Source organism: Alosa sapidissima, chromosome 4 (genome assembly GCF_018492685.1).
Source record: "Alosa sapidissima isolate fAloSap1 chromosome 4, fAloSap1.pri, whole genome shotgun sequence".
NCBI lineage: Eukaryota > Metazoa > Chordata > Actinopteri > Clupeiformes > Clupeidae > Alosa > Alosa sapidissima.
This window is the reverse complement of record NC_055960.1, coordinates 3,672,249-3,699,912: the sequence shown is the minus strand read 5'-3', so window position 1 is coordinate 3,699,912 and position 27,664 is coordinate 3,672,249. Positions and strand designations below refer to the sequence as shown.

Sequence of the window (27,664 nt, the reverse complement as noted above, 5' to 3'; positions counted from 1 at the left end):
GAACAAGATATTAATAATAAAAGCAAACAAATTCCATACAAAGGTGAAAAGACACCAGCTGCCAGCAGGGAAAAGGTCAAAGCAAGAGCTTAGGAGCAGAAATGTCTAAGCCACATCAGAGTAATGACAACCATAAAACCCATACAGCAGTAACAATTACCGATGGAGTGCTGTGTGTTTACTGGGAGCTAAAGTTAGAGTCATACTCAGACAACAATGGAATGTCCAACAAAGCGGTGAAGCACATCACCTGTTTGCACATTTGTCAGTAGATTATCAGCAACTGTCCTCTGTTCCACAACAATACCTTTGGTGAGATGTAACAGGTTTAACTGGGAATTATCACCATTTTCCATTCATCACTCCTATTAATAGTTTGGACTTATAAAAATAGTTTTATATTTGCATACAAACACAGCCTTTAATCTACAGGTTTTGCTACATCACCACCGCTACATGTCTTTTCATCTTACTCAAGTTATAATGCCTCTTCTCGGATTCCAAAACATCTCAGTCAGAACAAGCGGATACAGAGAGGAGACAATCACAAAAGCTTTGGAATGTAAAACAAATACAACAATAAAGTGCAAAATATGCAAGATGCTTTTATCAGAAAAAATTGAGCTGTGACAGAGGGGAAGTGGATCTTATAAAGAGCAAATCAGCAATAGCCCTTTCCTGACTAATTACTCTCTAATTGGTTTAAATTCCACGTGAAAGAGCCCCCCCCCCCCCCCCCCCCCCCCCGATCCAAGGGAAGGACGGTATGCGTGTCTATCATGTTAAGACCCACACACACACCTGTTTCAGAGAGGAGGACATATACATACACTTAGGTCCAAAGAAAACACCCAGGATTTAAGCCCTGTGAGACTGTTCCATGCCCGACACAATGCCTTATATAGCCAGTGCCAAGCTGTGCCACACCCACACCAGCCTCACCACCCTGCTACATGCCACCCTAATGAGCCCTGTGGCACCAAGCCAGAGCCAGCAAGAGAGCAAGCTCTGCTCTACTCTACAGCTGAACAGCCCGAAAACTAAATCACACACAGTTATGCTGGGAGTACTTTTAACATTTAATCAAACACTGAAATAAATTTAGAACTACAGTGGCTTTTACCTTTGAGAAGTGTCACCCTGTTCTGGGGCTCACTCATTTCCTGTTCATCCATTTGTCCGTCTGTGAAAGAAAAGATGAACATCCTCAAGCCTCCAGACTTCTGGTAATATTTGAGGTATTTATTTTATTTGAGGTATTTATTTAATAAGGCATTGCCATAAAGTCTTGAACTTCCAATTAGTTATATGCTTATAATTCTCATTAAAGCTATGCAAAATGAAAACAATACAATTTTCTGTACACTAATCTAGTTACATTTTGCCATTTAGGTTGTACGTGTGTGTCAATATGTAGGTTCTTATATTATGGTACTTTTGGTACTTTTCTGAAATTCACAACTAAATTTGCATTGAAAAACAGACTTACCTGAAGTATCGTCACTGCTTCGGTCCTTGCTGGGGCTGAGTGTGTCTGACATATCGGACTCTTTAGCATCGATTTGATTTTCTAAGGGGGCAGATTGGAAGACACCATTTAAAGGAAGGAGGGGGGGGGGGGGGCTCATTTAATACTATTCACTACTCCGAGAATTATTTTAATCCAAGGTAACATTATTTTTCCTACTAGGGAAATATATTAAAGTGAATCAAATTCTTGTTTTATTTGGAGAACATTAAAAGGAAAACCCTACTCAGTGTACTTCTGTATAAGCCTCTTGGATTCTCCCCTCTTGTTCTGCATACAATGAGGCTACACATGGTAATTTCTGCTTGGGTTCAGAGGGGTTAGGAATACACTTGCATGCTAAAATAGCCTGGCCTTTTTTCAACAACACTGAAAGTGATGGAAAATAATGGGGTGTGTGCGCATACGCTTGAGTGATGGGCAGTTCTATTGAGATTCCCTGGAAATGTTCTAAAGCTTCGAGAGAGAGATAGAGAGATAGAGATAGATACTTTATTGATCACCAGGGGAAATTCAAGAATATGAACTCAACCCTTCTGGCCTCCTTTGAACATCGATAACCCTTTTCACTACAACAAGTCATGTCAACCTCAGAAAGGGTGTCAGAGGATGTAATCTGGGCAAATTGTGCCAACACACCGATTTACTGAAAATGAGTGTTAATTTATAATGACAATTTTAAATTAATAATTTCATTTTTTTTTAAATATAATTTCAGAAGGGAAAAGATGAGGTCATGGGTCTGGATGTTTATAGCTCTGGAGAGAGTTAGGATTTTGTTTTTGAAACTCCGCTCCGATAATCTGAGTATGTGTAATCTGGGCTCTTAATCTCCACAGGATTGAGAGGTCAGGAGCAGCTGTCACGCCAGCTGCTGCACCAGTGGCTGACCACATGACTCTGAAGGAGTGTGTATGTGTGGGGTAGGGGGTGCTGTGGGACATACACATGGAACTACACATGCACAATTAACAGCAGGCAACAATTAGCAAGAAGTATGCTTGAAGGCATCTAGTTTTGATATCATCTTGAAATTTGATTGCAAGGAATATGACCATGAGAAGGACATATAACCTGTCATTATAATCAGCCATTCAGGATATATACATCGCAGCTCTGTGGTACGTGCTGGAACACCAAGAACATTTAAGAAAAGTTTTCACAGCACAACATTGTCAACTACAAAACCAAAAGACACCAATTAGTGTGTAAACAAGTTGTTAATAGTGCCAACCAGCGATGTGCGGGCATATCCAATATGAAGTTGCAAGTAAAACAAAAATATTTTTAATGATATTCAGGTAATTTCCGGGCATGTGAGTAAAACATTAGTCAAATATCACTGACTGACTCAAATTCCAACAAGAAAGCAGTGTGTGCTTCACATAATAGTCAATGTGCTGTAATACTGTAAACATGTTTCTTCTTCAGTAGCACCATGGCTTTACAGTCAGTCAGCCTTTGCCTAAATAGGCTAAATCTACACACAAGTGGTCAAGTTAAAAGTAGCCTAAAACAGGTCAGATCAAATTTAACAGAGTGGGATATAATTCAATGGTTGCCTGAGCTCATAGATTAATGGAAGCTTGTTTTAACTGGCCATTATCAGTTGATATCAACAACCCTGACCTAATAACAAACAGCCCAGTAAAATGATGCTAACACTACTGCATTGTTTTCCACATATTTAAATCCCCATAAGCACCAGTAGGCTAAATTGCCATACAGCCTAACATTGTCAGAATAAAGTAAAGTACAAAAGTTTGCGTCGAGGTCAGGATGAATTGTAGCACCAGGCAAGTTTGGGTCGCCCCTGAAATGACCGACACAACACTGGTGCCAATTGGGTTGTTGCTTGTTGGTGATGTTTGCAAGGTTTTGCATGTCTTTTAGGTAGTTAACTCACTACTTTTAGACTAAAACCACTTTGTTTATCTACAGACTTGTCATCCTGTCTCAGACTGCTACTGCACTCTCCCATAACCGTATTTCATGCAAAAGCATACACGTACAGGGTTAATTTCACTAGGGTAGTAATGAGCCTTCCACACAAAAATAGCAGGTGCTTATTCTCCTCTTTAAGAAGCTTCGGCCTCGTGGTTAATGGTTGGTTAAGACCCAAGCTTTTGCATAATATAACTGTTTCCTGTGATACTTTTCACTCCGTGCCAGCATAAAAGCACTATCCCTTTTTCGTATAGCACAAGCATGCAAGCAGCACACACGCACGGATGGTCAAGGGAGAGGTGAGCGAGGCTGCGGCTGCATTAGCAGCTCCGCGCCCTGGCACGCCTCAGCCCCTGCATGCGGCTGGCTGCCCTGATCTGAGCTCCTTTCACTCAGGGTTCCACAAATAGCTGCAGTGCATCTCTTCAGGCTCTCCCGCTCATTCCAAAGTTATCTAATCACCACAGAGTGCAAAGTGAAGGTTATAGCCGACCTCTGTAACAAGGCAAGAGATTTTAGCGTTCTGCTACTTAACCACGTGCAATAAGGTAGTGAAAACAAAACACATGGATGCCAGCAGGTAACTGGACTTGTATGTTGTTGGATAATTGGGCAGTTTAACAAGCAGTCGAGTTCAAGATAAGGCCAAATTAAGGGGCAATGGAAGAAAGTGTTCTATAGGAATGTACACAAATCCTGATATTGCCACACCACAAAGCACTAAGGGTGCCCGGTAAAGTGAACATGAGGCTAATCTTGTGTCACACTGCTAGCTAAGGCTATCCAGGCACATAACTGTATGTATGTGTACACCTATCTTTAAAAAGGGCCTGCTACCAACTCCTATTCAGTAACAAATAGGGGCAATAAAACATTTACATTTTTTTTACAGATGTGGTCTCAAGGGCTCTTTCATTTATGGATTATGTACCTCAATACATAATTTCAGGTAGTGTTTAGTGAAAAATTACCTTTCAGTCTCTCTGGACTGGCCAGGCTGTTGTCACCCGCTGTCTGGTTGTTCTGGAGATGAGCATCTATGACTTCTGAAAACACACATACACAAACAATAGATCTTCACTATGAAGCATCAATCTTATGGGCAACAGCTGTGCAAAAATATAAAAAAAAAAAGTTTCTAATATTGTGTGTGTGTATATATGGGTCATTCCGTCTAATTCCAAATCAGGATGCTGCACCATCTCAGATTTTGCTCACTAATATTTAAGTCCCAAAACTTAGACCTGTACAAAATATTTTTTGAATGTTTTCAGAAATGTTTTCACCCTTGATTTTGTATAATTTTTTACACTCTCAGAAATGCCTTGGAGGCCATGTTTGGGCATTAATATCTTGAAAAGTATTATTCCCAGCCTGCTCAAACTTTGTAGAATGAAAGACAGACATGTTCTCAGTATGACTGGACCATTAAAAGTTTGTACTGCATGCCCATTACTTTTATATAAGGCCCTAGATATGGAATAAAATGCAAAACTGGTGACATTGAGGGTCTTCTAAACTCATTTTTTGTATCCACATGACACCAATCATTATTTTGCAAATACAATACTTTATCAATGTTGAGCCAATATGAGGCCTCTGTAACAAATGCCCATAAAGATATTAAAGATGAAACAATGTGTGATTGCATTTTTTTTTTGTTAACGTTCATAGGACTAAAATGGTATGTGGGTAGCTAGTAGGAACACGAAAATCAATGTGGAAATAGTCATTTTGTGTGCCAATGATGTACCATGTTTCATTCATACATAAATATACTTACTTGGTTACATTGTATATTGTCCTTGAGGCAAAACAATTATTTTGACTATTTATTTATCTATGGTACAACATTGGCACTTTGTACCCTAAATGCCCATACACTGAGCTACTTTCACATAGATTTTTAAGTGCCTACTAGCAGCCCCACATACCATTTCCATCCTATGAAAATGACCGAAAAACACAACCTCCCTTTGTTTAATCCTTAAAATCTTCAAGCCCATTTTATGGAGAGCTCAAATATTCCAAAGCTTTTGGTGTGTGCAGGCACCATAATCACTTCACAAATGTTTAACCTTTTAAATATTTTTTTATGTATGTGAGGTAGATGTCTGTATGTGTTATGGTTGTATAACTTTTTGATTGTTGTATAACTTTTTGATTGTACTTTTTTTCCAAATCTCGAGCCTTGTAGAAAATTAATGAGAATCTCGTACAAACTTTTAATAGTTCAGTTATACTGAGAACATGTTTTTCATCCACCCTATAAAGTTTGGGCAGCCTATAAATAATACTTTTCATTATATTAATGCCCAAACATTGCTTCCCAGATAATGTGATTTTTTGGCTGTAAAACTGATGTAATTTCAAGGGCTGAAAAATAACAGAAATATTTTACAGGCCTTGGTTTTAGGACCCATTCTTGATAGACAAGGTTTGACTTTTTATTAAATTTGTAGGCTGGAATGCCTCGCAGCAATAACTGTGCTTAAATGTAGTACTGCTTCAGCCTCTGGCAAGCTCAGAAAGGGGCGGCAAGCAACTGGTAGCTTGAGAGCAATGTGTTGGAGACCCATGGTGTAGGACATAGGTATATAAATAAAGCACACTGATTTTATTCTGTAACACACTGACTTCATCTTAATAAAGCCCCTGTTCAACAGCCATGTTTGTGAAGCTGGATAATACAGAGGTATAACAAACTCATTTTGATAAGAGATAAGCAAGCTTCACACATACATGCTTCACAATAAAGAAACTAATGATTAGCTACAGACTCCTGTATAATCCACCAGTGACCTCACTCCAAGGCTTTGGACAACATATAAAAAAGCTTACCATCAAAGTTGGACAACTTGTGTATTGAGGAATCCACCGCCTCTTTCAACTGCTTCACAGCTGTGCAGGAAAAAAAAAAAACTGAAGCGTCACGATCGCCTTTCAACTGATTAAAAATAAAAATGTGTAGCACCAGCACACATATTGAATACCTATCCACATAATTAGCAAACTAAGCAATATCCAACTACTGAGGTTAGATGCTGAATAGCAAAAAAAAATAAATAAATAAAAAAAAAAAATACATCATTCATGTGCAAAACGATGAGAAGAAAGCAGTGTGGTTCAGTCAGGCTGGTATAGGTTCCCATGCAAGTCAGTGAGAGAAAACCCCCTATTAGATGGTAAAATCAAAGGCAGGAGGAGGTCAAGAAAGAAAGAAACATTAAAGTAAAAGCATGCTTACAGTTAGACTGTATGTGTTACAGCTCTAATAACATGCACAACACAGACAACAACCATTTTTACCCCCAAGTCTGATTTGGATCATGTCTAACTAACCTGAAACTCTACCCCTATCTCCATCGTACCAAGGTGAAACATTTTTGCCTGAGACAAAAGTGGAATCCATTTCTAAGAAAAATATACACTGGGGAGCACCTGAATTACAACAAATCATATCAATTCAATGTGAGCACTAGTCTGACTGGGAGGGTACAACTAACATCGGTTCAATCCAAACTGTTCATCTCATGAAAGTCCCCAAGGCTGACAACTCTGTGAAGGAACTGATTCTGGCCCATAACGGTCGAACAGACTGGCTTCCCATGTTGAGCTTCAACCAGTGGCCTCTGGATGAGTTGAGCTACCCCATTGCAGCCCAGCATCCCATATAATGAGATGGAAAAAAAGTGTTTGGATCTGACAAGACTATGTGAAGTTTAAAGCAGACTAAGTTCAAAGGGGTGATGCACCTCAGCATAACCATGTACCCTTTCTCCCTGAAATGCATGTTTGTCTTTCAAAACAACAATCTTCAGCATACTCTCCATGTATAGTCCATAAAGCTCCATAAAGCTCTGAGGACAATAGCTGCCTGGGGAGACCCTGTGCCAGTTAATAAGGCTTTAGTGAGAGTGGCAGTAAGGCAGTGGAAAGAATGCAGTGTACTCACGCTCGCACTCAATGAATTGATGGATTAAAGTGCAGTCCCCTCCACTCTTTAAAAGAAAGTGGTCTAATAAAGAAAGAAAAATCTTCCATTAAATAAAACAGCAACATTATTGAGCTTAGTGTAATGGAAGCACATGACCTCCACAAGTGAAACTAAGTAAAATAGAATCAGATGATGTGGTACAATAAAATGTACAAAATTATAAATGACAACCAAACTGAACTACAGGGGACGACAGATGAAACCACACAGATGTAGAGGGCTGGCAGGGATAAACAGGAATCTTTTCGGGCTTCCTACACACTTACCCTTCCATTAAAACGCACATGCACACACACACAGTGTCTTTGAAGCAAAGCCTTCATCTGAACGTACTCATGATGCTCATGATATGGGCATGAGCTCCATGAATGGGCTCTCATCTGATCAATTAACAGATATAGAGGTATGAGCACCAGCTTAAATAGTTCTCCTCCAAACAAAACTTCCATATGCCTCTCACTGCTAAATTGCTATATGCACCTCTACAACAGATAGCTCGAGGAAATTATCAAATCAAATCACATTTGAGATTAGTCTGAACAGTTAAAAAAACATAGCCTCATCAATTGCATTATCTGTAACCAACTGGTTCTACACACTTAAATATATTTAGGCAATGTAGTGTAAACTCTGATGTTGCACAGACAAATAAAAATAGTTGAGAATGCAGGGTTTTTAGTTGAGTTGGTCTAACTAGCTACAAAGTAGTTGCTAATCATATCAAGTTATTCTGCTTCTGCCTAGCAGACTTCATTCACAATGATTAAAACAACAGTACATGAGTGTACACTTTATTTCCCTTTGCTGCTTGGGTGACCAAGCTCGACTCAAATACTTCCTGAAATAAGTCCTTATGGCGCAAAGACACCAGCACCCTCTACAGTCATGCAAAGAGAACCCTTAATCTCACAGTGATAAATTAGCTTCCTTTTACAACCATGCTGTACACAACTGCTTCACAGTCAGACGATTCAATTTTCAGTGATGCGCAAGTGTAAACAGAACCTCAAACCAGAACAAAATAGTTATCTAGGCTAACTTTTGTCAGGAATTCAACAACATTCCCTAAATGAAATAAATTACATAATTGTGCATAACTTGCCTATAACATTACAAATAAAACCGACAATGAAGTAACAGTTTTTCAATTAATGCAATTTCCAACTTTCAACAAACATCCTAAAGAAGAAGTAGAGTGGCTGACTGAGAACTTCAATTTCAAGAAAATTGGTGACCGCCCAGCCACCCCATGTCAGTCTCAGTGTACATTAAAGTGTTAGACAGAAAGCTGGCAGGGCAGAGATTGCTCTGGCACCGAGAGGAAAACATTATACTACCTTCCTCTGTAGTGAGATCAAGACTGTGGAGGCAGTCCCCTTGTGGGCTACCTATCATCATCAGAAAAAAACATCACTTGGATTACAAAATGGCAACAAAAACACCCTCCCAATAACATCAGGATCAGGAGACCTACATGCCTGCAAGCATCCTCATAAAAAGCCCAATGTTAAATGAGAAGAAGAAAGTCCTCAGAGGAGAAACTGATTGACCGTGTTTGACTCAGGTGGCCAGGCATGCTCAGAGGACAGAGAAAGACATGGCTCTATCTATTCAGTACCGAACCATTGAGCAGAACAGAAGCAAGGTGTGAAGTGGACAAAGGAGGAAAAAAACAAAATGAGAAGTACAAGCAACATGCCATATTAGCAGAGGAGAGGTGATGCAGAGTTAGCAAGAGGGACACTGAGGGGCTGCACTTGCCCACACTCACCTAAACTGTTGTTTTCCTTTATGCTTTTCTCCTGCAGTTGCTCTAACCTGACTGGAAACGACAATGGGAAGATGTGGATATGACCGGAAAAAAAAGTCTTGTGAAAGAAAACATGGAAACTGTTTGGGGTGTTCCCGGCCTAATGAGAACCATGCACTTCAGCACAATGCCAGTGAGATTGAATAAAGATTTACCGTCCAACCTACCCTTAGAAGCAACCCAAGCGATTTTGGATGCAGACATTTGGAAATCGGTTAAAAAAAAACATGCACCTTTGCAATGCCATGCTCATTTCAAGTCATCCAGCTGGGGTACTTGCTTCAATTCAGCAAGCAAGAACATGTGGTTTGGGTGTGTGTGTGAGTGAGTGTGAGAGTGTGTGTTTGAGAGAGATAAAGAGATAACTAACCCTAGAGAGAGAGAGAGAGAGAAAGAGAGAAAGAGAGAAAGAGAGAGAGAGAGAGAGAGAGAGAGAGAGAGAGAGATAGATAGATAGATAGATAGATAGATAGATAGATAGATAGATAGATAGAGTGAGTGTAGATGAGAGAATCAATCATAATGATATACTTATGTATGTATGTATGTATGTATGTATGTATCTGTGCTCATGCAAGTGTGTGTACATACCTTGCAGTGCTGCGAGTCTCTCGTTTGTGAAGTCATTGTCCGCCTGTAGGGCCTCTATGCGAGCCTGCAGGGCCTGCTCCTTCTCCTCCATCTCCTCTATGCGCATCTGCAGTTCCTTCTTCTCATTCTGCCCCTTCTGAGTCAGCTCCTCTTGGCGGCTCTCAGCCAGCTGCGCGCACACACGCGCGCACACACACACACACACACACACACACACACACAGCCAAAAGCATTAACTCATGCACTTACATGCACTCTTGTTGACAACAAGAACAATAACTAATGATAACGGCAAAAAATTATCGCCCTAGCTAATATGAATGACAATGTCAGCTGTAAGACCAAAAGGAAAAAAAAGACCAGGGGCCAAAGAGGGAAGCTTTTGTAGCCCCAATTATGTTTGCCTTCTTATTAATGGGCACCCAGCATGTCTTTGTCTTTTCTTATTCCGCTTATATCCTCCATAATTGGAGTCAATGGCTAGCCTCGTGAGACCATCCTGATCTCGCGAGCTTCAGGTTTCCACTCGCAGATCAGTCTGGCATCTTTCCGATAGAGAAAATTTGGAGCAGTTCAGGTTTAGGTGTGACGCAAAGAACATGACTGCATCCACAGATGAGATGAGCATAGCTATCACACAAGTTTTATTCAAATTAGAAAGTATTCCTGGGGAAGCTGTGAATCTATGAGTCTCAGCCATGCAGCTGGGAGGAATGAACGACACAGACATCCTCCACGGCCGATTCCAGTTCATAATGGAGCAATATACTTTCTTCAGAAGTGTAGGCTAGGGCCTACCGTGAAAACTTGGTGGGAATTGTCGTTGATTAGGTTCATGTCACATACAAATGGTAAGTTAAAAAATGTTAACGTTAGTTACGTTACCTAACTTAATTGTATGTTAAACGAAGGCATTAGAAGAACACTTCGTTCATCTAATTGGTTGATTTGGCCTGTCGATAACCAACATGGGTGGTGATAGACAGATGGTTTATCCAATCAGCTAACCAGCATTTCCGCACCTTCCCGAAAGTTCTCCAACGGAAAGTTGCCAGATGGACATGCAGAGCAAATGCGAAGCATCCATCTGGCGGAGTCAGGTTAGTCAATGGCAGCCATTAGAACCATACCGCAAATAGTGTTTAAATTTGACATATTTATTGGGGACAGTTATACTTTTTGCAAAACTGCATAGGCATACGCTATGCTCATAATCCATCACCTTTACTGTGAACCAAGTCGCCAATCTGGATAGACAACAATTGTGTTTCTACCTGCTTGGCTCCTAGGTAAAGGTAGAACGACATTGGGGGGCAACAAAGCTTTGCTGTTTGGGTATTATTTAAAGAAATGAAGTAAATATATGATCATGAGATTTGACTAAATTGTGACGATTTCTGACAGACACACTCATACAATCTATCACATAGACAGCATTTCATTAAATTAGTAATTTGGGGGGAAGTTAATGTAATTACTTTTTTTTTAAACTTCCCACTAATGTAATAATTATTTTGTTGGTGGTATAAAACAAGTTTTATAAAAAAAAAAAAGTTTTCGGGAAATGATTATGTTGGTGGGATTATGACATTTAAAAAGTGCAAATTAAGTTGGTGGTTTATTACGTTGATGGGTGTTACAGTGAAGACAACATTTTTCTCCCCTCGGTGTTATGACACTTGCCTTGATCTTGTCAGTTAGGTCTTTGATCTCGTTTACTGCGCCATTGTACTTGTTGGCCAACTCCTGGAGCTCCTCCTGAGTGCGTTCATTCATCTCCTTCAGGTGTGTGCACTCGTCCTCTGTGTTACTTAGACTCCGCTATACATTGAAACACAGTTTAATGAGCCAACAAAAATGGTCTATAAGTAACTTTTGATAATTTTACAACATCTAACACATTAATACATACTTTCTAAACAATTCTAGTGCCAATGTCTACAACTAATTAAGCACGCGATAACAAAAGTAATCAACAAGCTTATGGCCCTAGTGCTGTAAATGTCCCCCATGATGGAAACATTCTTAAATACATCTCACCTCCACCTCTGACAGCTTTCTGACCACCTCAATTTTCTCCTGAAGTACCCGCCTCAGGGACTCTTTGGCTGTAGTCTCATAATTGAATTTGTCATCCTGTAAGTTTACCAACTCCTTCCGGATGCTGTCTTCTGTTTGGTTCTACATCAAAAGAACATAGAATATTAAGAGGTAAAAGTACAACAGACTATTTTTCAACTATAGTCTCACTGCTGAAGCAGCATACTCAACTGACAGGTATCAAACTCCTGTATTCTTCCTTTATTCATTTAAATTAAGTACTGCAGAGCTTCTTGGTGCCCTTTTAGTGATAAACAACTTTTCAAAATGGCTAATATTTATATTAGAAGAATCAGACATCAACGGTGTTCCAGTGTCACATGTAAAATTATACCACTAACTGCTAATGCCTAATTAACTGCTAATGTTTCAGGACACTCTTATTTCAAGAAACAGGACACAGTTAAATCCATAAGTCTGTTAGGAAACACCTGGTATTGGTCCCACAAAACATGACCATATTCTCACTTTAGAGTAAGCTTGCAGCTGGTTTCCCATCACCTCCAGACGAGAAAGCAGTCGGTCCTCATCAATTAAAGCCTGCAAATAAGCAGAGAGTTATAAAAATAATCATTTGCATTATTTCAAATTCATCAACCCTTCAAATATATATTAAGGGAATGCAAAACATTAATAACACTACTATTAATGTGTGTGTGTGTGTGCGCGCGCGCGTGTGTAGAATGTTTGTGTGTTTCCTACCTGCCAGCTGCTCTCCGAGGCCTCCTGTGTGCTGGCCAGCAGCCTCTGCAGAGTTGCCAGTTTCTGCTCAAGCATCTGCTCCCTATGCAAGGCCTCCTAAAGAGTAGCATGGGAAGGAAGCGACGAGAGCTTTATTGAGTGCATATTGCCTGAACGCATTTCAACATAGCCTACAATCATGAATGAATGAAATTGAGTTACTCAAAAACACTTCCATTATTAAAAAGACCATTTTAAGTGTGAGTGCATTTCAAAGCAAAACCACTAGGTGTCAGTGTAATATCATACCTGCAGATACTGTGACAGCTGGAACAGTTCCTGAGAGTACATACTGGGTGTGTTTGCAGCAACCTGCAGAACCCAGACAAAGCACTGTGAGGGGGCAGCTTCAGAGCACAACGCATCACAAGTGTTTGCATAAGTATAACACAAGTGTATCTAACACAAGGAGAGAACACCACCACTTAAGAACACCCCATTTACTTGTAAAGTTATAAATTCATGATGGACCAGACACTAATAATAATTAATGAACATTTATTTTGTACAATATTCAACAAGGTTCAGTGACAGAGGCCAAACTACTCAAATAACATCATGGAGAACAAAAAAAGTTCTGACTTTAATTTACAACTCCGTGAAATGACAGAATGGATCGCATCGCATCAAGGCACAATTTGAGAAAACAATGAGTGACGACAAACATGTTATGGAGCATATTGAGAACTTTAGATCTAGATACTGGATTTAGTGGTTTCAGCGAGCTGACACTCGCATTCTTGAAGGAAGAAACTACAAGTCTTACAGAGCAGACTCAAATAATCCAGAAATTGAAAGCCTCTCATTTAGAAGATTTTCCTTGGTGAAGAATTAAAATAATAATAAAAAAAAAAAACATGGCATAGAAAGGAGGCAATCTGCCTTTGCTTGGTGATTTGATGATTAGTAAATAACCAACAGCCCAACTCTGCTGAAGTGTAGCACAATTTGAGCAGACCAAAGGCAAGTTGAGAGGGGGTGAGGATTCCTGCTCAGGGCAGAGCGGGGCAATCAAAATTAGATTCCAGATTACTCCCTAATATGATTAGGTGTTCTAACCATGGACTATGCACTTCCACATCTACAAAGAAAGACACTTCTATGAGGAGGCTCCTCTCCTCACTTTTCATGCCAGAGAGACAAACAAAAAATGAAAAATTCCTGAAAGCAAGGATGACTCCATCATCCAATTTTAGCTGGAAGTGTGCTTAAGGCCTATACAGTACTTTCCATGTATGAGCTGCATTGTGTATAAACCGCAGGACACACACACAAACAACCGCATGTATTATCCACTATGTAGCCTAGTGAATCAGATCATGCTTTAATCATAAAGAAGGTATAGCCCACCACCGTGTATCAACCTCATAGCTGAGCAAATTGCAAAATCAATGTATAAACCTCAGTAAATAGTTTGGAAATTACAGTATAACTTGATACATTGATGACAAAGGACATTTTGTGATGACCTGAATTATGTCTTATGTCAGCAAGCAATGCATCATCAAGACTGTGTTGTAGATGTCGATGAAAGACTTTTACCCTTGCACAGTTAACCATATGCAGAAAACCATAAGTTCAATAAATGTTCCTTTTTTAAATTGAGACTTGTAACATTTGTTATCATCATTGTGTAATTTTTATGATATAAATTCAGGGAGCAAAAGCAGTATCGGCTCCAAATATCAGCTCAAGAAAATAGGCAGTCTGTAACAGTCATCGACTACAGTCATTGACTAAGGCTGATGAAAAATCGGTATCGGCATCAGCACTAAAAAATCCATATCGGTCGATCCCTAGTATAAGTATATAAGTCTATATACTCCTTTGATCCGGGGAAGAAAATTTGGGCGTGGTTTTCAACTGTGACAAGACCCACATGAACTGGAGAAGTACGCAAATATTGGTCATGTGTCACAACGCACAAAATCCAAAATACCTCACTTAATGTTGGGTGTGGCTTATACGGTGTACATAAGAAAGTTGTTTATCTTCTAAAGAGTTTTTCGACCAACAGCAAAAGCGTTCTTGAACTAGTTTGGTTCAAAATTGAATGAACCTTGTTGCTATCTAGTGAACCTGCCCGCATTTCCACCAATTTTGAACGGAACCAAGGATGAGTCACCAACAGAGAGTGTTGCATGCATAAACAAGAGTTAATGATATGCATAAACAGGAGGATGATATGACAGTTCTGTCCTGTAAAAAAGGAAGAAATTAGCTGTGTAAAACAGGGTTAATATCTGCAGTGTTTTGCTAGTTGAGTAATTTTGTTAACTCATGGTAACCGTTGATGTGGACGGAAAACTCATGCTTTTAGTCTTCTCCCCTCTGAACGGTAGAATGACACGCCGACTCCGGTTCTCAAGAAAAAAACAACTATTTTCTGGTTCAAGCTCAGAACCAAAGTGCCACGTTCTGAACTGTTTTTTGTTTGGTCGAAATGCTCTGAACAGATCAAATGTTGGTTCACCAAGGGAAACGGAACCAGTTATCTGTCTGTGGAAAAAAGCTATTGGCGAGTTACACGCACCCACCAAATTTGGAGTTTGTAGATGAAACTATATGCTAACCACAATACTAAGTGAAATAAGGGGGCACTATGGAGTCCCTAGGCCACACCCAGGGCCAAGCCTTTGTCCCCGAGAGCTTTATCATACAACTGTTCAAAAGTTGATTCACGAATGGGAACGGAACCGGTTCTCTGTCGGTGGAAAAAGGCTATTGGTGAGTTACACGCATTTAACAAATTTGGTGTTTGTAGCTAAAACTATATGCTAACCACAAGACTAAATGGAATAAGGGCACTATGGAGTCCCTAGACCACACCTGGGGCCAAGCCTTTGTCCCTGAGAGCTTTATCTTACAACTGTTGTGTGCCAACTGTTGCGTGTTCCGTTTTTGCCAACGGAAACCACCTCAAAAAATGCAATCTCCATTCTTCCCTACAGAAACAATAGGGCTTTCGTACCTCCAGTGGTTGGGCCCTAAACACTCCACAATGGGCTTCAGGATGGAAAGGGGGGGGGGGGGGGGGTATATATATAAATGGGCTCATCAATTTGAGGGAAACCAAAAAGCTGCACTAACCAGCTACTTCCATCTGAAAGGAGAGTAATTTATTAGTCACCCAGTGATGGGTAGATTAAAAGGAGATCATTAACTAGTTCACTAGTTCTTGAACACACCGTTTGCATTCTTTGGTCAAGAAGAACCAAATTGTCTGATTTGGTGTTACTGCATTAATGGAAAGTAAATGGGTTTTTTTTTATGGCCCTGCAGGCTAAGGGAAATGGAATTCCGAGAGAGGGAAAGGCCACAGACACACAGCAAGCACACACAGGGATGATGTCATTGCTATTCTGTATGCATTTCACCAAAGAGGTGAAGAGTGCCACACACTGAGGGGACACAGATGTCTAAAACAGATCACACAGAGTGACAGGAGTTTAAAAATTAAGATTTTACAATCAGAGTTCTTGCAAACACGCATAAGGAAAGGTATCACGGCAACATCAAAAATTGACAAAATGGACTTACCTTATCAATAGGTAGTGGTAATGGTGCTTGAATCACACTGCGGAGAGAAAAAACATGGGTGATGAACTGCTGAAAGAACTGTGAAACAAAAGCTTATTCTCTTTGCTGTTTAAATCTGTTCTGAAGCAAATATTTATCGCTGTGTTCAAGGTGTACCCTTGCAGCAAAGCAAAGAATTGTTAATCTTTAACAGTTAACACTGAGTGACAGAGGCTAGATTAAGTGTTATAAAACATAGGAGTTGCATTTCACTTTTTAACCAATACAGCAGTTAAAGCAATAAACGAATATTTATGACATGGACGTAGTGTTTGCAGCTTGTAGCTGCTGTAAGCAGTACTTTATCTTCACAATACTTTATTACGGAGTTTATTCCTAAAACTAACCAGCTAAATAGCTGACCTGACAGACACCATGGCTGGAACTGATAAAAGACTCAGGTTATATATATCCTTAGATATTGCTTGCTGGAAAAAGTAACATTTCTTGGGGATTTCAATTGAAACCACAAAGCCTCACAGTGAACAGATTGGATGACTTAAGAAAGAGAGGTGAATTTACCTGCCCTTCATATGACCACATATTATTGAAATGAAGTTGAGAATGCAAAAAAACACCCTCAAATACTGAAGCATAGCTGCTTGTTAATTATTTTACACTGTCCCGTCATGTACAGTAAGACAAAAGTTAACAGCTGCGCCAACACGCACAAGTTGGGCTTAAGACAAGTAGGTTACACCAAAGTCCTTTTAGGCAAGTCCCTCCACTCGGCGGCCATATACCAACGTTTTATGGGCACTCATCGGGCACAGTCTTTGGGTCGAACTGCGCGTGCGCAAGGCTTCACGACACCAATCTTGCTCCAGCGGCGAGATCACAACACATGATTGGCACGATGTCTTCACAACACACCATATGATTGGCTCAATGTCTTCACAACACACTATACAGTGGGTCCCAGTTAAAAATTGACACTTCATTCACAATCAAGGTGATTCACGCAGCTGGGTGAAATGTAAGTACAACTGCAGCCGCTTGGGGGCAGCATAGTCTGCTGTGGCGTTCCACGGTCGAACCGGACGGCGCATTCGACACCAAGGGCTGTGATTGGCCGAGTTTTCAGCGTTTCTCTGTGTTTTTAGCAGCCCCTGCAACATGCTAGTCCACTGTAGCCTAAGCTTTGTACATAATGTTTAACATAGTTTTGGATTCAGTGGCAAGATTTCTTGATTGTACAGTGCCTGTCTCTCAGTAATGTTTTAAAATGAGAGCTTCGTCACCTGGCAGTAGGCTACTTTGTCGGTAGTCATGAGAAGTTCGCTTGCTAACAGAACATAAATATGCTGCCCAGAAACCTTGTGAATAGTTCTGATTTTTTGTTTTACTACACTAACGAGGTTGAAATATAGCCTTTGCCTACAGCATCTCCTTAACAGTAATGTTAACAAAATGACAGCATTCATATGACAAAGGAAAACGAATTCGGTCACTCAAGACTGTGCCACAGCAACCAGTGTAGGCTACATTCCTACCCAATAGGCTACTCGAAGCAGATAGCGTTGTCTGACGGTCGAGTGGGTTAATGCACGTATATCCAGAACAGGTCTGTAACTTTCAGGCAGTTCTGAGTTCGAATCTAGGCAGGAGCAGAGCCATATAAAGGCCTAGGCCTATTGTTATCATTTTTTGCAAGGTGTTGCTCCTGGCAATACTTGTTTATAAGACGTTTGGTGATTAATTGATAGCTGTTTTTGGGACACGTTAAACGTTCTTTATAATGAGCGCATACGGGGAGTAAAACGACTGTTACGCGCTGTTACAACTGTAGGCTACAATGATTGCAATACAAAAACTCTGCATATGTTATTTCTCCGTATGGAAAATAAAGTCAATTTTCGACACACGTCTGTTATTAGTTCAATAAGAAGTGTTGCTTGTTAAAACATGTAACTAGTGAAACTCAAATGATTTTAGAAATATTTAGCCAAAGCCAAAAAGTGTAAGAGAGAAGGAGAGAGGCCGGTGCAGCTCAGATGTCTTCTTAATTTTCTTTATTCTTTAGTAAAAGGTGCAGAACATTATTAAACTTTAAAGACAGAATACGCACGCAGGCACAACTAGGCTACTTGTTGTTTTCTTTTACTCGGCTATCTATATATGGTTATCAGCACACAATGTTAGGCTAATTCACTAGTTATGGATATCACAAGTTTAAACAACGAAAACAGAAAGGATGGAGACAGCAAAGCTAGAGGAGTTATTCCAGATGGGCAAGAACAAGGTAGGCAATTGGTGTGCTTGTCAGAACGTTAGATTACAGCTGTTTAAAGCCAGACGTCACGGTACGCTAGAACAAAACTAAAGGTAACTTTAGCTATAGGGCTGTATCAATTTGTCCAAATTAATAGGTCATCGTAGACGTTGTTGTTGTATTATTGCATGTGGATATTGTTATGCTATGTAGGCTACTTTTTTTGCAATGCACGGACCTAAAACTGGGAAACGGACAAATATTGTACACGCGTGAATTTGTTTTTGCGGGGGTGGGGGTGGGTGGGTGTATGTACCATAGCTCTCTCTCTCTCTCACACACACACACAGTACCTTTCTTAGCCACACTTAATTTTAGTGGCGATATGTGTTATGGACATTGTTATGCACATTATTGACTGCAGTTTATTCTCATCAATGTCAGTCCATGAATGCATATTGATCAGTTGTTAACTAATACTGTAGGCCTAGAAGTTGCATTGGAAAATGTTACTGTTGTAGGCTGTTTGTTTTTTTATTTCAGCCACACTGTTTTAAAGTGGTTAGGACCATTACACACCAATTTTGAATAAGCCATACTGCAATACCGATTTTATGGTTGCACCATGCACATGTTCGCCGATTATGTGGCCCTCAGTAACCTATAAATTCAATGATGTGGCGCTCTATGAAAATGAGTTTGACACCCCTGCTCTAAAATATCTGTCCTGGCCTGGTTGCACCGGATTGTGGCCAAACGACAGGAGCGCGGAGAACCCTCCTTTGTCTACCAAAAAGTGTTACTTTGTGCCCTGTGCTCCCCCACTGCTTGTGAAAGAAGGGGATGGGGGAGGGGGGCTTAACGTGAAAAAGCTTAATGTCCCAAAACGGCAAAGTCATAATGGTAGGCTACAGGAAGTGGGGGGAGGGTATGGGATGACCAGAGCCGTCTTCGCTGTGCTATTCAGAAAGCATCTTATTGTCTTTCCAGGCGCACACAGCTCGTTATAGCCTATCGAGTGCCTTAGCAGATAGGCTCTGCTCTTGGGTTTGGCCTCACAGCGAACTCAACCCTCTTGTTGCTTGCAGTTTGTTAAATAAAGCGATGCAGATTACATTATTTATTTCTGATTAATTGCGTCTTTTTTGCAACATCTGCTTGTTAGGCTGGGCTACTGTCAATGTCCTGTACAGCTATATGTTCAACAATTGCTGTTGTAGGCCTACAGGCTATAATCAATTAGGGACTGTTCGTTATCTATTTAAGGGGCTACCGGAGGAGTTTTGGGAGCGTTAGTCAAAAAAGACGTGACCCTCCCTCGCCAGCAAGACATTTTTCTATGACACTCCAAAGTGATTGAGAAAAAACGCATGACCCTCCCCAGTCCCAACAATTTAGGCTATTGATGCCTTCTGTCTACTGGGTCAATTTGGGAGCTTGCATGCTACGACTCCTTCCTTGAAATGCCTTGAAAAGGCTGTCGTTTGCACAATCACAAATAATCACTGGGACCGAAACAAACCTGTCAACTTTTCCCGGGTTTATTGCGTATTTTAACTTTTTCCTCGCTGTCTTAGGAGGAGCTGCAGGGCCGTCGCAAGGGGGTGCGAGACCCTGTGCGAACTTGACAGATGCATGAACTTACGTGCATGAAATCATGCGATAGCTTACTTTACACATAGCCAAGGCTACCGTCGGTGCATTTTAATAGTAGCCTAGTCTAATAAGCTACACCAGCTTGTCTTTAAGAGGGGAAATTGTATAGCCTATAACATTAGCTGAGTATTTGGCCATATGGTGTTTATCATAGGCTACATCATGAAACCAAATAGTGTAACAAAGGCGAACACTTTAACAGGGGAAGTTAATTGGGCATGAATCATTGTGCTGAACGGTATTTGTCAATGCAGAAACACACAACATTCAAACTGTTGATAAGATGTGCACTATGGAAATTGGTCTGTAGGCTAACAATGTACTTGTACAGGTAAATGTTCAACAATTGCTGTACTATAATCAATTAGCTAAATCATTTGTCAAGCTGTTTAAATTCGTGCTACATTCAAACGCAAAAGGTGCTTTGATATATTTTTCGTTTGAACGTCGGCAAGCAGGCATGCTGCGGTTGCAATGAATGAGGATAATTGGTTTTATCTGCGGATTTATTTTTTGCATTATTTTGAATATGACTCGCTCCAGTCTCAACAGCACTTTCCACACGCATCTAAGTTCTAACACATATCCCCTCTCGCTTTCTCTCTCTCCATCCCTGCACACGGTGCTTTCTTAAAGGAGCTGCACCATCTTACAACAATTGCATCTACATTTTCATATTAGAATGTTTTGTCAAGTGTAAGCTTAAACTACCGTGATCAATTTAAGTTCCCGTGCCCCCGCTGAAAGTCTCATGCGCTTATCGTTACACTATCAAATCTATAAGTAACCGTGACAAATAGGGTATAAGATATATAAACTCACGCTATTGTATTATCATATATGTTTGGTAATGGCTCAGCTTTCTCTGATTGTTCTACTGACTTGGAAAATGCATCATTAGCAGTAAGTCAAGTCGTATCAAAAATAGTAGTGGCAGAACTCCAAAGTGACACCTTGTGGTTGTTTGTGTCAACTGCAGTTTGTGCCATTTCTGCTGAGAAAATGGGGTGCGTGATTCCTGAAGGAACCCGTCCAAACTTAACGGGGACCCACTGTATGATTGGCTCAATGTATTCACATCACACCACATGATTGGCTCAATGTATTCACATGTCGACGTTTTGCCGAGGAAGGGGTGGGATATGTGTAGACAACGGCCATATTGGCGTGACAAACTAGCCCCATGCATTTCTATGGAGTATTTTTTGAGTGCTGTGTCTCCACATTAGAAAGTCTCTGGTTACACTAGCACAGAATGTGCTATGGCACATTCTATACCCTGGCCAGGGAAATTCTTCTGCACTTTACTGTACAGCACAAGATACTAGAAGAATGATTATCTGATGTCAATGACAGGCCAATTGATCAAAATGGCTTCACAAACAGACACACACACAGTGTACCCAGTGTGTACCCTTCACCTACTCATTAACATAATGCAAAGCAGGCCCAGGGGATATGCATCAAGGTGTGCGTCTGAAGCCAGTTGGATCAACACAACTGACATAAGTGCGTGTAGGCTCTTGATGATATTTTGCAGCTTTTTCCTGTGATAGGATAGGATAGGATGTTTATGAGGTCAAGCTTTATTGGCCAGGCTCCTTTCCCTCTACCCCTGGCAGTCACTTCTTCTCTTCCTAACACACCCACACATTCCTTTTACTTACTCATGTGATTTATCTCTAATTAATAGCATTGCCTACTAAATTACAACTGCTATTAAAGGAAGAACAAGAGTGACTAAGGAGAGTGAATTACCATGTGGTAGATTTCATGAAAGTGGGATATTAAGTGCAAGAGAACCTGATTGCACAGAAAATTTAATTACCACCATGGAAAGCGACATCTGTGTTAAAAGACGCAAAGACCTCAGTTGTTTCCATGAAAACATTACAAAACAGAAATAAATAGCACAGTAGGACCAGACAATGGAACAATATTACTGTATCTAATGTAAAATTATGATTCACCTCATAGCTACAATTTGTTTGTTTTTCTAAAGTGAAAGAATTTGAATTATCCAATCATGTGTCAGCTCAACTACTTGTTAAAGTTGATAAAGATAGGATCATATCATTGGTTAATCAATACCCTAGCCACAGAGTACTTCCTCTTAAACATTAGGCCTAACTGAGAAAAGAGACCACTTCATAACTGGTGTATTATATAAATTGGAGGGGTGAGTGGGTCCTGATTTCAACCCAGAGCAGTGAACATCATGTTTTGACATGTATGGATACCACCCACCGATACTACTTAATTACAGTTTCAATCATAGTACTGTAGCTCTGCTGCTGCTCTCAAGAAACCACTGCTACGCTTTCATGAAGCCTACTTGCGACGCTTATTTCAGTCTTGCACTTGAAAAACATACAAATAGCTAGATTAATGTATCCGCGTTGAATCAATGCAGCTAATACCATTGCACATATGGTTTTCCGTTTAAACTATAGCTCACCTAAACTATGTATGTGACATACACTTAGTTGAGTGTAGCCTAGTTGTTATTCAGGGTACCCCCAGAATTGTCAGACCTAAATTTAAGACTTTTTAAGACCTTTTTAATACCACTTCAGATGAAATTTAATACCTACATCGCACCCATTCGGATAGAATAAATAATATTAAAGGTAAGATTAAACCTCAAATAATTACTATTTACAAGTGTTTGAACATGCCAACATGAACATGACAGCAGTGCAGTGGCAACGCAAAGCTTTGTCGCGGTAGTAACGTGACTGAATGTCCCGCTTCATGGACAAATTTACACGGAATAGAACCTAGTTGATTTCAGGGATTAAAGTGAAAGAAAAATCGTTTGACAGGCCATAAGTCATATGCTGTTCATATCTACCTATAGAGATAGCACCCCTTTTGCGGTCGCAACCTATTGGTTTTTAATGTACAAAAAGATGCAAACAGCAAAGTAAAGCACCAAATAAACACCAAAACGAGGCTACAGGGTACTCTTAAGTTACTATATAATTAATGCCGCCAATGGCAGCCATGTGAATAAGGCGAATTGAGAGTGTTCTTGATTGAGATTGAGTTTTCCTGATGAACAAAAGAATATTTCAATACCATCCCTGACCATTGCTGATTAGCCATTGCTGTTCTTTTCTACTGCACCAATATTGTAGCAAGGCTTTAACTTACACTCTTATTTAATTACTTCAGGCCAAAAGTGTTTAAAGGGGAGATTTTTTTTTCTTGTTAATATGCAATTCAACACCAAGTAAAATCTATAAAATCAAGTTAGCAAGACTTCACATTTTCTCATCAAAGTAACGACAACATACGCTCACAACCTACTGTCGTTAAAAGTGAGGCCTAAGCAAAATAGGCTATCTGTGCGTCACAAACACAACTGACTCCCTTACTCAACAGTTCGCGATATTATTAATGTTAACACGCTCAGTCAAAACCTTTCATCGCAAATTGTGAAAAACATTGTTGTACGTGTCATAACAGACGGGGTAGGCATAGGCTACGGTTTATATTGCGTCACTTTACACATAATGTTAGTTGCATTGATTAAAAAATGTAACAATAATAGTAGGCTACATCGGGTGGCATAGCAGGCTCTGTTCAAGTCATAGGTGACACCCAAAATGAATGACCTCCCCTGACAAGAGTTCTCGATAGTAAGAAATTGTCTACTGATGCACGGAAAGAACACAGCCTCCGAATTCGCACATAGAGACGGATTGGGCAACCTCATCAGCTGTCTCGATTGTGTCACTATAATCAAACTTTTAGAAGTCCTCCAGACGTGTTCTTTTTTTTTTTTTTTTAAGCAACCGCCCCAGGCCAATGAGACAAGCGTGTAGCTACAACATAAACAAAGCGAAACTAATGGCTGACGTATCTTCTTGAGCGGTCTCTGATTGAGACACAGAAAGTTCTCAAGAACACTATTAGGTCTTTAAACGTTACAATCACACACATTGTAGTTGCCTTAAAAAAAGAAAAGGTGATGAATTATAGGACTAGCCTTATTCTTCCCATCTTTTGTTCATGTTAATAACGCTACAAGTGTTTATTATAGTGGATGGAATCCACTATCTTGAAATCTCCTGGCTTCTTCTTCTTCTTATTATTATTATTATTATTATTATTATTATTATTATTATTATTATTATTATTATAACCTTTTTTTCTTTTTACCTTTTCAAGAATTAATGCGACTCTAACCGCTTAACGTACAGAGATGTTGAAATAACCGTTTTGTAGGTCTGGAGTTGGACAACAGAGTAACTTTTTCAGATTTTCTTAAAAGTTTATACTTTGAGAAATAGGGGATTAAAAATGGTAAAAAGCTAATTTTTTCCCCATAGACTTGAATGGATGTGATGTCATAATGGCCTAAAGCCAGCTGCGCTCGTTAAGCTCCCAGAGTAGTTCCCGGGCTAATTAGAACACTGGCACAGGGGTCACCTGTGAATTCAACTGTCTCAGCTTCTAATGCATACAATCTGGTGCTCCCTAAAACTACACATCCTGTTTAAGTGTTTCCTGTGTGTCAAAATAAAAGTCACAGCCATATCTCATGCTTTGCGCATTATATCTCCAGAACGGTTTGACGTATATGCTTCAAATTTGGTACAAGTGTTTGTATGGACTCAAAGATGAAGCAGAGCCCGTCTACGGAGAGCCTTGGCACTTCCTATTAAGCCTCATTGTATTGACATTGGTTGCAGTTCCATTAGAATTCCACTGGGGGTGATCACGGGCGAGTGCAGGTTGAATGGGGGTCTATGGAGCTAGACGGCTAAATGTATCTCTTTCACCTGCTTGTCGTAGAAGAATCATAGATTTTATTGTAGTTTATGCAGGTTCAATATAGATTTAAGATCTAAAGTTGAATGAACGAGTACTTATGTCCTTTTCATTTCTTACAGTTTGGGTCGTTGTTGCCCATATCACGCTTGCATTGTGCTAATGAATGACGTCATTGACATTCTCTGGATGAAGTGAGTTGATGTTGGAGGTCAAAGGTCAAGTCAATGAACACTCTGAGTGCGATATCTCAAGAATGCCTTGACATACATGCCTGAAATTTGGTATGAGTATTTGTATGGATTCAAAGATGAAGTGAATTGATGTTGGAGGTCAAAGGTCAAATATCAAGGTCAAAAACACCTTGAGTGTTATATCTCAAGAACGCCTTGACACACAAGGTCTTTTGGCACGAGGGTTTGTATGAACTCAAAGATTAATGTTTTTTTTTTCCAGGAATTTCCCCACCAACTTTAGCAGCTTTCCATCCACTATTGTAATTCCTCTGGCATTACATTCTAGTTCTGCATTTAACATGCCATAACTATAAGGTGGCCTATGGTGGCCAACTATGATGGCCTTCAATTTGTGATAATTAACCTTACACAGCTTTCTGTTTTGATCTTTCTATTAGTATTATTATTCTCTTATCTAGTAGTACAAAACACATTATTGGCTTGATTGCTCACAGTGCTGAAGTATAGGCTCAGACAAATTTCTATTTGCCCAGTGCTGAAAAAATAGAGAAAACATTTAACAGCAATAAAGTATGCTCATCATTCAATTGGTTGTCCCAGAGTGTAGCAGAAATTTCAACACGCAGCAAAAGGACCAGAGAGAAATTGAGAATAACATAATTTCCTTGATGGTGAGGCATAACTCAAGTATAACAATAAAGGAACCTGATACTCTGGTTCACACCTACAGCTTCTTCTCCTGCATGTCATAATGAAGCACTGGTACCTGTTGTGTGACATTCCATTAATATGACAAAAAGGTCAAATTCAACGACCGCGATGAAGTCATCTAGCGCTATTCACTACTGCTGACTGCAACTCAACAACCAACATCTCACTTCTATAAATACTGCCCTCTCCAAAGTCTCTCGAGTAAATGTATGAAAACATGTCACTGAACTCTGTGTGTGTGTGTGTGTGTGTGTGTGTGCATAGTCACAAGACCACATTCAACACCCACTTCTTAAACACCACATCCAGGGTATAGACAGAAATGGTGGAAGAGTGTAGGAACTAATGGAGTGAAAGGGAACAGAGCAAAGAATGAAGAATAAGAGGGAAAGAGTGTGCAAGGGTGGGAGGACTGGCTCAAAGAGTGACTGGACTGGTACAGCGAAAGCGCAAAGGTGAGAATGCAGAAAAGGGCGTGAATGAGAGAAACAAAGTGACACATACCTAAACCTGTGAACTAATCTGGGCCTCAAAGGAGAGAGCCAAACAGAGGGGGGAGAGTCACGGCCCAAAAATACACACAAGCTTTGGAAACCGTGTGGAGTACAGTTCCACTTTCCTGTTTAAGGAACCTTTTACTGATATCTTGGATGACATTGTTAAATTGGTCCTGCTACTAAGCAAGGTAGTGAGGTGCAGATCCTCCTCTGCTCAAATGCTTTATTTAGCCCATTGGTGTCGACTGTATATTAAAACGGGCACCTTCCATAAACAGCATGTGTAGTGTACTGTAGTTCGCCTTGATCCCAAAGAATAGCACAACTCAAGTCATATCCATTCTGTGCTTGTATGTTTGGCAGGTTGTAGCAGACGCAGGTGCATGTGCAACATGCAACAAGGGCTGTGTGTGAAATCATGTGCCACGGCTACGTTTATTTCAGGATGACTGCAAACATAAACTTCGCAAAATTTGTGGATCTGCGTTGAATCTTCGCTGGCGAACACCCTCACATGAATGGTTCTCTATTGAATCTACCTAATCTACAGGTTGAACGTTTATAGGCTTGTGCGCTGGAGTCATTAGCTCTGCATTTCACTGCGCACTATGAAAAGTAAACAAACTCAGTGGAGGGATGTCCCATTATAGACAGAATACCAGTTGAGATCAGTTGCATTGTTGTTTTAATCAGGGCAGCAGTTTCCAGATTACATTATGTGCTTACATAATTGCGAAAGGGTTCTCGATTGTTGTAAAAAAGAAGAAGAAAAAAAGGCCAATCTTAATGCAATATCTACATTGCCCATTATCAGCAACCATTCATCCAATTTTCCAAATGCACATTCTGTTTACTAATTCACTTACATCATTTGAAAAGGCAGTGTTAAAAAACAATGCAACGGATCTCAGCTGGTTTTATGTCTATAATGGAGTAGAAACACTACACCGGTATGGGATATTTGGCTTTTGGGTGAAATTTCAGGATGGACCTTTTCTAAACTATTGAATGTGCATGTCCAACAGTTTAATGTTTCAGTACTTTCTGCACAACTTGCTGTTCTCTAACAAGGAGCTTAATGGCAAAATTCACAACAGGTGTTTGATCCATGAATCGACCAATACATGTCCTGGTTCAATTAGAATTAGTATTTAAACAATCATCATCATCATGCTGTTCACATTTTGACATCATGAGACCAAGACAACACCTAACAATTGATAAACAGTACCTCGCCATTGCGAGGCTTCAAACAGGATGTTGTCAGACGGAAGTGGCCACTGAGCTTAGAGTGTCATCAGCAGGTTGCAACAGAGATA

At 40.1% G+C, this 27,664-nt stretch overlaps 1 protein-coding gene across 8 annotated transcripts in view; it reads right to left on the bottom strand.

Annotated features, from left to right (window-relative positions):
• Positions 1-27,664, bottom strand: part of slmapa (sarcolemma associated protein a) — a 69,454-nt gene that overhangs the window by 23,982 nt on the left and 17,808 nt on the right. For 2 of the 8 annotated variants that reach the window (XM_042089999.1, XM_042089998.1), the window contains exons 4-17: positions 16,255-16,291; positions 12,964-13,026; positions 12,676-12,771; positions 12,442-12,513; positions 11,914-12,054; positions 11,557-11,694; positions 9,874-10,042; positions 9,244-9,294; positions 8,810-8,860; positions 7,431-7,493; positions 6,317-6,376; positions 4,447-4,521; positions 1,490-1,570; positions 1,124-1,183 (exon numbers count right to left, since the gene is read on the bottom strand). In XM_042089999.1, coding sequence (XP_041945933.1) covers positions 1,124-1,183; positions 1,490-1,570; positions 4,447-4,521; positions 6,317-6,376; positions 7,431-7,493; positions 8,810-8,860; positions 9,244-9,294; positions 9,874-10,042; positions 11,557-11,694; positions 11,914-12,054; positions 12,442-12,513; positions 12,676-12,771; positions 12,964-13,026; positions 16,255-16,291 — 1,157 coding nt within the window. The remainder of the gene's footprint in view (positions 1-1,123; positions 1,184-1,489; positions 1,571-4,446; positions 4,522-6,316; positions 6,377-7,430; positions 7,494-8,809; positions 8,861-9,243; positions 9,295-9,873; positions 10,043-11,556; positions 11,695-11,913; positions 12,055-12,441; positions 12,514-12,675; positions 12,772-12,963; positions 13,027-16,254; positions 16,292-27,664) is intronic. The other 6 variants (XM_042090006.1, XM_042090001.1, XM_042090004.1 and 3 more) reach the window with 4 other exon arrangements.